Source organism: Buteo buteo, chromosome 3, assembly GCF_964188355.1.
Source record: "Buteo buteo chromosome 3, bButBut1.hap1.1, whole genome shotgun sequence".
NCBI lineage: Eukaryota > Metazoa > Chordata > Aves > Accipitriformes > Accipitridae > Buteo > Buteo buteo.
Genome location: NC_134173.1, coordinates 74,167,839 through 74,180,689, shown reverse-complemented (window position 1 = coordinate 74,180,689; position 12,851 = coordinate 74,167,839). Strand labels below are relative to the sequence as shown.

General features: G+C 39.5%; 1 protein-coding gene across 7 annotated transcripts in view; it reads left to right on the top strand.

The window, feature by feature from the left end:
- The window catches only part of PTK2 (protein tyrosine kinase 2), a 224,281-nt gene that overhangs the window by 110,959 nt on the left and 100,471 nt on the right, over positions 1 to 12,851 (top strand). For all 7 annotated transcript variants that reach the window (XM_075024018.1, XM_075024020.1, XM_075024019.1 and 4 more), the window contains one exon: positions 4,726 to 4,813. In XM_075024018.1, the coding sequence (XP_074880119.1) occupies positions 4,726 to 4,813 (88 nt within the window). The remainder of the gene's footprint in view (positions 1 to 4,725; positions 4,814 to 12,851) is intronic.

The window sequence follows — 12,851 nt, the reverse complement described above, 5'->3', positions numbered from 1 at the left end:
GAAGCCCATAGTATGTGTCAGTGTGCTTCTGTACCCCAGTATAGATGCAGAGCAGTAAGTAAAATAGTGGTCTTCCAGTAATAGTTCTATCAAACAAAAGGCAGGTGATAATCAGCTGGGATGCTTGCTCAGAAAGCAGACCTGGTTTGTGGGAAAGGGACTTGTCATCCTCATCAGTTGGCTGTGTTTCAAAGACAGTGGATTTAGAGGATATTGAAAATCAAGCCCATCCTTGAGTTGGCCTTTGGAAATCAGCTTCTTCATTCCCATAGGCGTAGTCAGAGATTAGGTTATAAATAGGTAATGAAGGTTGCTGTCAGTGTCTGTCCCAGCCAAGCTGTTTTGCCTTACCTGATTTTCTCATGAGATCCTGTTGCAAAAACCAGTGCTTCTCATAGCTCCTCAGTTAAGAAGACAAGTCCCTGTAAAGGAGAAAAATTGCTTTTCCTATATTTTTTTTTAATCCCAGAGAGTAAAGGTGTTCTACATTCTGGTCTAGATCAGGGCGACTGAGACCATATGTACGCTGCTGAAGAAGTGGAGTGACTACTGGTCAATATTTGTTCTTAGTCCATTGGGAGACCAAATAAAGGATTCTTTTCATTTGCATAGTGTGAAAAGCTGCCCAGCAGAAAAAGACCTGGGGGTGCTGGTTGACAGTCGACTGAATACAAGCCAGCAGTGTGCCCAGGTGGCCGAGAAGGCCAATGGCATCCTGGCCTGTATCAGAAATAGTGTGGCCAGCAGGAGCAGGGAGGTGATTGTCCCCCTGTACTGGGCACTGGTGAGGCCGCACCTCGAGTCCTGTGTTCAGTTTTGGGCCCCTCACTACAGGAAAGACATGGAGGTGCTGGAGCGTGTCCAGAGAAGGGCAACGAAGCTGGTGAAGGGCCTGGAGCACAAGTCTTATGAGGAGCTGCTGAGGGAACTGGGGTTGTTTAGTCTGGAGAAAAGGAGGCTGAGGGGAGAGCTGATCGCTCTCTGTATACAACTCCCTGAAGGGGGGTTGTAGTGAGGTGGGTGCTGGTCTCTTCTGTCAGGTGGCTGGAGATAGGATGAGAGGAAATGGCCTCAAGTTGCACCAAGGGAGGTTTAGATTGGATATTAGAAAAAATTTATTTCTCAGGCATTGGAACGGGCTGCCCAGGGAAGTGGTGGAGTCACCATCCTTGGAAGTGTTCAAAAAACACATAGACGAGGCACTTCAGGACATGGTTTAGTGGGCATGGTAGTGTTGGGTTGATGGTTGGACTCGATGATCTTTTAGGTCTTTTTCAACCTAAATTATTCTATGATTCTATAATTCAACCCTATCTTCAGTATCTATTATTAAATAAGATGTCTGAAACACATGCTTTGAATCATGACACTTCCTTTCCAGGATTTTGAAGGTCCCCTTGGTCAGGCACTTGATACCCTGTAGTGGGTTAACCTTGGCTGGCTGCCAGACCCCCACCCAGCCCTCTCACCACCTCTGCTCAACAGGACAGGGGGAAAATAGGATGAGAAAATTTGTGTGTCAAGAATGAAGACAGATCACTTAACCAAGTATGGTCACAGGCAAAACAGACTCAAATTCGGGAAAATTAAGTTAATTTATTGCCAATTAAAATAGATTTAGGTAGTCAGAAACAAAGACAACCATTAAAACAGCCCCTTCCACCTCATTCCCCCTTTCCCATTCCCACCTTTACCCCTTCCCACCTGACTCATGTCCCCCCGAGGGTCGGCGCAGGGGCTGGGGCCGGGGGTTGCGGTGGGTCCCCCCCAGCCCCTCTTGGCCGCTCCTCACTCCTCCCACATCTCCCTGCTCCAGCGCGGGCCCTTCCCCGGGCTGCAGTCCTTCAGGGACAACCTGCTCCCGCCCGGGCTCTCCACGGCCACCGCTCCAAGCCGGCTGGAACCATCTGTATCCGGCACGGGGCAGCCCCGGTCTCTCCTCACAGAGGTTGCCCGGCTGCCGGCACCCGGGCACCCAGTACAGCTCCTTAGGGTAGGTACACTTTTTAACTTATTTTTCTTTGCTTTCAAATCACTGAAAATCTGTTGTCCATTAACTGTCCCCCAGAAGCACTGTGTGCTGGTATTCTGTCTTGTACACAAACCAAGTATTTAGACATCCATTCAGGTAAAGCCGTAGCTTTGTGTCCAGGAAAAGTGGCCAGTTTTAAGTTTGCAAGATCCTGAGTTGTCCTTAGCTGACTTCACTGTCTGATTTATAAATACTCTTTTGTGCCATGGTAATGCCCTTGAGTTGCATGTCAACCTTTGCTATGTATTTGCCAGTCCCTCAAAGATTTATCAAAGCATTAATAAAATAGGTACCAGATTTTGTATTAACATCCAGTGATCTGACAAAGTGCAGCTCCAGTGGGAAAGGATGAAACCGTTTTAATTAACTGGGAGGTACTGCAATACGGATAACCAGTTAGCCAGTCACCTTCAAGTATCTGGTCAGTCAACTTTTCTTTGCTCGGAGGTTGGGTCTTCACTTTTGAATACTGTTTTTCCTGCTTGTTGTTTCATGCAGTGAGGCTTGGAAGGTGTTGTGGAAACCTTCTGCCAGGGAGAGGAATTTAAATAGAAACAGATAAAAGACAAGGAGAGAATAGGAGGAGAAAATGTACCGGGGAAATGATGAGAAATTGATAAGGACAGTGTTCAGAGGCTAGTGTTGGTTTTAATCTCAAAATGTAGAAAGACAACTAAAATGCAGCAGGTCATAGAGCTAAAAAAAATGCAAACAAGTAATTTTTTACATAGATTTGTTTTATCTCATATTGGTCTCTGCAGTGGTGTTCAGCAGTAGATTTGAGGGATATAGCAGAAGCTGGGTGGTAGGGCAGGCTCTACTTTTTTGCTTCTGGACAGTGTGCTCACACTGCTTTCTCTTCCTAGCACTTAAAACGCCTGCAAGTACAAGTTGGCTAATATCTAAAATTTTAGTGAATAACTAGATATCTGCTATGTATCATGAAATGTAAAAGCTGATCAGCCATAGAAGATGATTCTGTGTGCCTTCTCAGAGTAATTTTTGAGAGATTGTCTTAACTGTGACTTTGAATCTTTTTGTTTATACCTGTCTGTGTCGTTGTATCAGAGAATGGTTTGAGTGGGGAAGGATCTTTAAGTATCATGTAGTCCAAACCCCCTGCCACAGGCAGGGACATCTTTCACTAGACCAGGTTGCTCAAAGCCCCATCCAATGTGACCTTGAACGCTTCCAGGGATGGGGCATCCACAACTTCTCTGGGCAACCAGTTCCAATGTTTCACCACCCTCATCATAAGAAATTTTTTCCTTACCTCCAATCTAAGTCTACCCTCTTTCAGGTGTTCTCCACGTCTCTTGTATGTCCTGCAGTGTGAAGACTGTTTTTAGTGTAACAACATATTTTCTGTGCACAAGATGACTGACCGTGCATTTTCCTTTATGAAATAAACTTGCCATACTATGAAAAAATGTCATTCTAAGTATTCATAGTTTGTATACAGTGTGTGTGCATGTGGTTACAGTTTCTAAATGTTTGCCTTATTTTAATGATTTCTAACGGGACAATGTATTTTCAATGATTTCAAAGCAAAGAATACTGCAACTTCTGTTTGCAGTGGAATCCTAAGCAGCAGTAACTCCTAGTAACTTTTTACCAAATACCCATATAAAACTTTATTACAGACAGCCAAATCACTTGCTAAAAAGAAGTTTTTGTTCTGCTGAAACCAACAGATGGAAACATTGCAATATTTGCTCTTTCCATCATGCGTAGATTGTTAAATATACTTATTTTGGAGAAGGGCTATAAAGAGTTTTATACTTGGGTTAAGCTGTATTGGCATACCCAAAGGGATGAGGACATTTATTACCAGAATTTTGTTGCAGGAATGTGTTAGAGGAGGAAGAATGCAGTGTGTGTCAAACATTGTGGGCTGTTACTGCAGAACAAGCAGGGATACTAAATTTAGGGGTTGTAATAAGTTTAGGTTTTGAGAAGGGATACAAATTTGGCATAGGTCATGGATCAAGGCTAATTCTGAATCTCCCTTACTCTGTGGTGTACTATTAACTCAAAAAATACGACTGTCAAGTTGAAAACTGGTTCATTTGGCTTTTGCATGCATCTTGATGATGAATAAGGAAGTAGGAAACCTTTTTACAGAGAAATCCCTTCAAAACCGTTGGAACATTCAGATGTGAATATTACAGCACTTGATCAGAGAAGGAGTGGAGTTATGTTCCTTGAGTAAGCCCTTGTTTTGTGTGTAGGATGTTGCTCCCTGGTGAGTAACGTTGGTTGCTGTTCTTACTTGGAGCAGTGGGATCCAAGTACCGTGCTTTGTGATAACCAAAGATAAAAGCTGTTGCCAGGGGGTCACATCAGTGGTTGTGGCAGCTCATCTGCTGTTGTCCACTAATTGGGGCCGCCTTTCCCCTGGATCTGGACCTGATAGCTTATCTGCTCGAAGTCTTGATGCTTCAGTCCTTACTGAAGCTTCAAGAAGGCAGCAGGGTTTTGTTTGCTTTGTAAACATCTTTATGAAATCTTAGGTACTACATTCCAGTTTAGTTCTCTGAGTAGTCAAAAGAAAAGGTTTTCCTGTAGTTTTCTGAGTTTGCTTTGATTTTATCCTTATTTTTAAGAATGGTTGAAGATGTCTTTTATTTGTGAGGAAATCTCAATTATTATTTTTGTCTCACCAGTATAATTCTCTTTTTCTTGCTTTTCAGATACGAATTGAGAATTAGATATTTGCCAAAAGGATTTCTAAACCAGTTCACTGAGGACAAACCAACTCTAAATTTTTTCTATCAGCAGGTATGTTCAGTTCTACCACTTTCTCTTTTGCTGAATTTTTGCTGCTTTAGCTGAATTTGGAAAATTCTGGATTTGTTTATGTGGATAACGTATTACTGCAGAAACAGAAATTGGTAAAATTTAAGGTTGCATATATAAAGCAGAAAGGGCATGAAGTCCATGGCATCTTTCTCCTTGAGAAGTGGTGAGGAGTATTTTCCAAAGACAAGGTAATTCTGCAGTTGTCTTCTTAACTCTGATAAAATTTACTGTTGTTCAGCTGGCTTCTTATAGTTATTTCACACTTTATTAAATTGCTGAATTTCTTTATTTTTGGAAGCGCAAATGAGTGGGCAGTTTCACTACAACCATGGAATGTTTTTTCCACTCATATTGTTATGTTATTTTCTTGATTTGAGTATCTCTTACTGATTAGTAAAACTGCATAGTAGTGAAAGTTTCTATAAATTAAGCACCTAAGTCTTCATTTTGTTGACTTAAATAATTTTAATCTGCTTTTAGACTGGCAAGCTCAAAGTAAAACTTCATGGGGCTATCTTTTAGAGGAGTCTGGACTAGAATGGTTGTAGTGTCCCCTAACTTTAAGAATCAATGCATCTGTGAAAATTCAAACCTAATGTTACTTATTTGCTACATGTTAGGTGGCTCTTCTCCCGTGCCTGTATGGTACATTGTCTATCTTCATACACTGAAATATAGTTAGTGTTTAACAAACAGTTTGTGTTAGTAATGGTGACAAGTTGGTGAAGGAGATATGTTTTTATATCATAGTTTTAAGCAATAATTTATAGTACTATATGGAGGATTAGTTTTAATCTAGATTATTTAAAGGAATAATTTTATGGGTTATTGTCATGATAGAGATGGAGTAAGGTGGGAATGAGAGGCGGCGGGGAGGGCTTGTGAAGTCAGCTGAAATGGTAGAGCTCAGGAACTACACCGTGAAAGCTCTGGAGTTTTGCTTTGAAACAGGAGTTTTGTTTTACCTGATGCGTGGTGTTGTGCCGAAGGAACAACAATATGAAGTGCTGATAATGTTACTCAAACCCCAAAGGCTTCTACCAAGGAAAACTATTGCCATGAACTACTGTTCTTTTTGTTGTGTCTCTGCCAGATTCAAAAATATCCTGATCTTAGGTTACTTGCTTGGGGCATACATTAATTCTTGAACAATGTCCCCTAAAATTAGGATATAACTGGAGCTGGTCCAAAGCGTGGCACTCTCCTGCCCTTGTGAACAGACATGTTTGCAGATGAGGAACCAGGCAACAGTAATTCTGATAAAAATTTCATCCTAAGTTTCTAAAAAGAGGAAAACATAATCCTCTCCTCTGTCCAATACGTCATCTGAAAGTAGCATATAGAATCAACATGCTCATACTAATTTCTTAAATGTCTTCTGTACTTTATTGTACACACACACATTCTGCCTTAGGTATATGACTTCTAATTTTTTTTAAGGTGTGATGAAATTTTTGTATTGCTACATGACAGAGTTGACTTCCGAGAAGACAACTCTAGTGCAGTGCTTACCTGGACTTAGCATTCTAGTTTAACTGATCTGTGTGATATGCTTGTTTCAGCCGAAAAATGTCTGGATTTTGGTGACTCTTTAGTACTGCCAGGGGTTCTTGTAGAAACAATAAAATCATGTTCATTTTTACTCTAGCAGCAAATGACTTTCTTCATACTGGTTTTAAACACAGGAGTTTTGTCTTTCCCGTGATGCAAAAGTAGGTAATGAGGTCCAAAGTAATTTCCTGAACTCTGTCATTTACCTATTCAACAGCTGGGAAGCCTGCAGTGTCCTCTCATTTGTGCCTAAGAGAACTATTTCTTTCAAGCAAGGACTTTAAGATGCCAGAGGAATATTTTTTTTTACCATTTTCCAAGAAACGCATTTTTACTAAATTTGGGGAAATCATTAGAAACAGATACAAATGGCTCAGAATAGCAAGAAGGTTTATGAAGGTCGTCAGGAACTGATACGCAAAAACGACAGCTGTGTGTATCTGACAATGCCCCGAATCCTAGTTCTATTATAAAATGAAAATGAGAGGTTCTTGTCTCCTTGCTCTGTGCACCATATAATTTTTTTTTTCTTTTCCTCTTTCTTTTCCACCTTATTATGATGTATTTCTAAATCCAGTTCTTCAAAAGTCACTGTTCTTTTTTCTGGGGTGCTGCAAGGTATTTGGGTCTCCATTGTTATGGAAATCAGGTGCACAACTTTCCACAGCTGTCATTCTCTGTCCATGATTCTGTTTTGCTCCATAAGTCTCACCTGCCCTCTTGAATAAATTAGGACAATTACTTTTATCTGGTAAAGTGTTAAGGCAACACCACTGACTTATGAAAAGAAGGCAGGAAAAGAATTGGAGCAGTAACACTGCATCATAAAACAGGGGAATGTAGAAACACAAGGAAAGACAATTTTTGACATTCTGTTCCCTTCTCACTGTCACTACTGCAACATTTTAACATCCTCTTTTGCTAACCACAGCTCTCAATCAGACACATCATGCTGTATTTAGGCAAGAACAACAGAATGTACATAAATCATACATGCATACATCTTGAGCTTTCTGCACAGAAATAACGTACGTTAGAGATAATGAACATAGGACCTAGTTATTGAATTTTACAAACAGAATAACGCTTCTGTAATCACATTGGCTTTTGTAGATGTAAAAGTCAAATACATTGCTGCCTCATATGTTATAAATGAGAAAAAAAGATTTTGGGGACCAGATGCTGCCCATGACTAAATCTTTCTTTTCAAGATCAGGCTGAGAACCTGTTACTAACTTGATAACATCCAAACACGTTGTCTGACTTAACTAAAAATGTACAACATCAAGTAAGAAGTTCATGGAGAAGCAAAAGAAATATGGTGACCTCTATGACCCATGAATTGTCCATGAGTTTTAGAAAATGTGATTTTTTTTTCTTGAATTTGAGTTGCAGAGCAGCAGTACTGTTGAAAAAGAAGCTGAAAGTTTGATCACTGAATCCTCAAGTGATCTTCATCTTCCAGAAGAGCACAGAACATTTGTAAAGATAACAAAATGTTACTTTAATCGCTGTCAACAGACATGGTTTATTCATACAGTTTAACCCAAACCACAATTAGCAGGCTGTTAAACTGAAAACTGGCACATGGTTGTAACTTCACATGCATGACTACTCCCATTCACTTCAGTGAGTGCGTTGCCCTGTATAAATTGGTGCAAGCGTTTAAGTCTTCTCAGCTTGGACTTAATATGTGAAAATTTTTTTCTTTTTATTTTTCCTTAATTTTGACTATTTTAAGGATGCTGTGACCTTTCTTTGTTTTGGGTATTCTTTGTTTCCGAGAGTCTTGAACACATCAAGAACCTATGACCAGAACTGTTTGTACCTTGACATACAGCCGTTTGTAATCGGTGGCGGTCATTCTGCCATCTGCAGTGGGCGTAAGCTGTTCTAATTGGAAGTATAAAAGCAGGGCACTTAACGAGACTTTTCTTAAGAGTGCCCCTGGCTTGCAATCTGTACAGCAAAGGATTAAAATCAGCGTGTGTGAGGGGGGGGAACCAAGCAACTTGTCTGTAACATCAGAATTAGTCATACTAATATTAATACCACGCGGTTTCTTGAAGCATCTTGTGTGCTTCAGCTTTGAGACTTGAGATGGGGTAGAGGCTGATGCTTAGGCCAGTTCTCTTGACTGGAGGAGTTGTGTGTTCAAGATATGTCATTTTACATCCCAGTTGAGAGCTCTGACCAACAGGCTAATGCTAGAATTGTATCTTTTTTTTCTTTTTTTTTCTGTTTGGAAGGTGTCAAAGGTAGTGTGTGACAGGTCTTCAGAAGTGTCTTCTCTTTTTTTCAGTAAGTGGAGCGTTTAGGTGGTGATACTCCATTGACTGCATTATTCCCTTGGGCCCAACTGCTTACAATTTCAGCCATATTAGGCAAATTGGATCCCACCCAGTGCTTTTTGAATTGTGAGGTTAAAGTATTCAGAAATCAGGAAATGCCAGATTTATGGTTGTCTGCACAGTTGGCAGATGCTTGCTGCATAGGTTTTATGTGCCAACCTTCAATTGTGTCCCGTTGTATTGTATACCCCAAAGTCAACTCTAATCCGGCCCCCAAAACCTTAAACATGAAGTACACAGGATTGCTGAGTAAAAACACACTAAGTTAATTTTTATCAAGTAACCTCCTTTTTTGTTTTGTTTCGTTGACTGTTTTGTAAATCTCAAAAGAATAAAGATACCTGTATTTTATATGAATTTTTACCATTTTTCAAGAAAACTTCAGAGGAAACAAGCGTAAAGGTACAAAAGGAGAATTAAAAATTGGAGTTTTTCAAGTAATGAAAATTAGACTTCCATGTTTTTCCTGTACTTTTTGGGACCATTTCCAGTTGCTTTAAATAAGTGTTGATGAAATTCATTGCGAGTGTCTTCCTTTCCTTCTGTTCCAGTGACATGGCTGTCGGGAGGTGGAAATAAAGGGGACGGGCTTCTCTCTCTTGCCTTAACAGTTGAGTGAGGAATGAAAGCCATATCTCACATCAAGATAGAATACAGCTTTTAAAAACATTCATATAATGAGAATCAGACGTAAGCTACTTGAATTGCCTTCCTTTTATTGTGGGACAAGAGCCTGCACACATTTATCCTTGAATAACGTGTTAGCCTCCAGTAATTGGAGATGGTTTATCCCTTGATGAAAAGGGAGTAAGCATCTGTATTGGGGGGGACTACGACCCAGCTCTTAGGCATCAGCTGTTCCATTGTTGCTGTCCTTGTGCTTCAAACAGAAGACTTTAAAAGTAACTTTGGGGGTTTTTTTAGACCCCAAAGAACAAGAAAAGGTTGGTTTTATCAGCATAGAATTTTCCTCTGTCCTGCCTTATTTAGCATGCAGCATGGAGCTGACCTGGAGGTGTACATACATATAATAAAGGAAACCATAGGACTGGACCATGCTTTGGGTTTGCTTTTTAAAATGAGCCAAAGTTTGTGTAATGCACCAGAGAAGGAATTGGAAGCAGGGAGAGGATGATCTCAAAGTTAGGGCAGATAAATGATGTTCTGCAAAAATTGGGCTGAATTCTGTGCCACAGAGATTCTGTGTTTCATCAGACAAGTACAATGCAGGTTCATTTTCATAAGAAAACTTTAAAAAAAAAAAAAAAGAGGAAAAAGTGATACTTGTTTTCTTTTAAAAAAAAGGAAAAAATTCTCTAAAGAAAGAGGAGGCATAGTTTGTTCTAGACAAATGGTACTTTCTTGCTCTGTCTCTGTAGTGTCTGTGAAGATAATGTTAACACTTAAAATGTATTTCCTTAAATGAAAATTCTCTTTTATATCGTGGCAGATAAATGCATCATGCAAATTAAATTATTTTTGTAACACTGTCCCCCAACATGTAGGAAATTTTAAGTCCAGGCAATTACTGCAGTAACTTAATGATTAAAGTTTTATAAGGCTTAGGTGCATGAGATATAATTTGAAGTGCAGACTGGGAATTAGACTCTTTAACCTAATTAAATAACAACATCTCTTATACCCTAACAAAAATAGGAGACCTAAAGCAAATGACTTTGACAGGAAAAGCTTTGAAGAAAATCAAGGACACGGGGAGAAAAGCTGGCATTGTTCCTGATAATTGGCAGCCTGTTTAAAACAAAAAAAAGATCTTTCAGGAAGAGTTAATGGTTGACACACAAACTGTGCCCTACAGGGAAGTGGTAATAAATGTTAGAATTGCAGCTGCTTAAAAATATACAATTTTTATTTTTTTTAATAAATGAAACTGAACATCACCTGTCTGCTCCTTGCAGCTTGCAAAACTAATTATAAGTGAGATATCCTTTACAAGGTGTTGGTTTCTTGAAATTGCTGAAATTCACAATACCTCATAAAGTACTCATTTTTTAACTATAAACATTAATTTACACTCTCAAAACTATGCTGACATTCTTCTTGTAGATCTTGCTGTTTGTATAGTTGTGTAGCTACTTTGGTATCTTCTAAATGTTCTGTGTCAAATGTCTGCTTTCTGTTAGTAGTGCTGTCTGATAGGAATGCAAAACATACTCGTATTCCTAAATACCTCTTAAATAATTTGTCAGCCAAGCCCAGTCCAAAGAAAAATGGGTGCTTTGATTTAAAATTTCCACCTGTCAACCAGAGTGGTGAAAATAGTGCTTGTGGGCTTTCTTGCAGTCATATGTGAATTACTCTTAATTTGATACAATACATTTAAAATGCTCAAGACAGGTTTCCATGTACTGATGCATGGATATGTCTGTGTTAGTAATCTTGAACAAAATGTTACTCAGATTAGTGTATCAGTAGTGTATTAGGTTGCATATAACATGCATCAGACCAAAAAAACCAAAAACCACAACAAGTTGACTCATGTTGATTCTTGGAGTCATTTCTTCTGGAAAAGCAAAATTCTGTGTCAGAGGAGAAGTATAAAATTAGGTGTTAGCAAGGCATGCTTAGTAGGTTGAGTACTTTATGGCTCCCAAGAGTATAGTCCTACTTTATCGAAGATCTGAGAGGCAGCAGTGTATATTGCAGTGACATCTGGAGATCAGCCCACTCGGACAGAAGGGATCATTTTTAGCCATTCTGTCCCTAACAATGCCTTGTCAGAAGTTGATTACCCCCCTCACCCCATCTCTAATGCCCTTATTATTAACAGAGGAGCTTCCAAAATTAGTTAGAGATGTCAAAGATCACCTCTAGATAATATAGAGACTGTGACCTTGGAAGACGAAAAGGAGGAGCAGCTGAGGGCAGATGGCAAATGAATGTTATCCTGATACTGAATCTGTGCTTTTAACTCCACTAGAAGAGGCCAAAGCCTTAATTTTCCCTAATGTAGACTTATCTTCTATAATAAGTCTAATATTATTAGATGGGTAAATAGGGGTGGAAACACATATGTGTGTCCCTCCTGTGCATATTTAAAAACTACCATTACGATCATTAAGGTGGCTCCTAAAAATAGTGATGACATTAAAAGTATGCTTTGGGCTTTTGTGCATATGGTACTTCATTCAAAGCAGATGAGGCGCAAATCTTTGAGGGTTAATTTTGCATAAGATTTCTGAAGCTGTAGTAATGTGGCTTGAGACCCTATTCTTTCAAGCTGATTATTCTGACTCTGTAGTGAAGAAAATTCAGTGTCCTACAGGAACCTGCTGTTGGTAAATGAGAGTGGGCTCCACTGTGAAAAGATGGAGGAGCCATCTCCTTTTGCAGTTTGGTGATTACACATGTAAGCAATTATATTGGGTGGCTGTTCTGCATTTGTCTAATGATGTATCTGTCCCAGGCTATGCTACAGCATTTCTGTGGTGTATTTAATGCTACGAGAAAGATTGTAGTGGAAACCACAGAATATTTGAGATAAATATGTCTGATAGGGTACCACAGAAGAGCTGTGTCATAGATCACGGTGGACTTAACGTGTGGTACCTGCTGCAGAGTGCAGTCTGAACAGGAATATTCTGAACACAGAGCAACATTGTTCGTTTCGAACATGAAATTGTGGGGAAAACATGTGATATATGCTTCAATTGTTGTCTTGGTCCCATAGGCAGTTGCTGAAGATCAGCTTTTCCAGTGGATATATTGAGGCGTTCTGGACTTTCACGTCACAGATATTGGTAAATTGTAGGAAAAATTTCACTGTACTTTCGTAGGACCAATGTTACCAGAGTGCTGTGTGTTAGTGTAGAATGAAGATCCTTATGAGTAGTTTCTGTGGTGGCTGAGGGTGAGCTATTGCATACAAAAACCAAACACCAAAATACCTTCAGGTATTTGAAACTTGAATGTTTAAAAGCAGGTGCTGGAACACACCTGACCTGTTAAAAAGGAGAATGAATAAATAATCATTGCAGATACAGGAAGGTTCAGAGGAAACTGGTATTTGTTAATATAAATGCCACTAGCTAAGCACAAGTACATCATTTCTGAATATAAAAACACCAGCTAAAAATATCTGGATAGAACAAATAGAT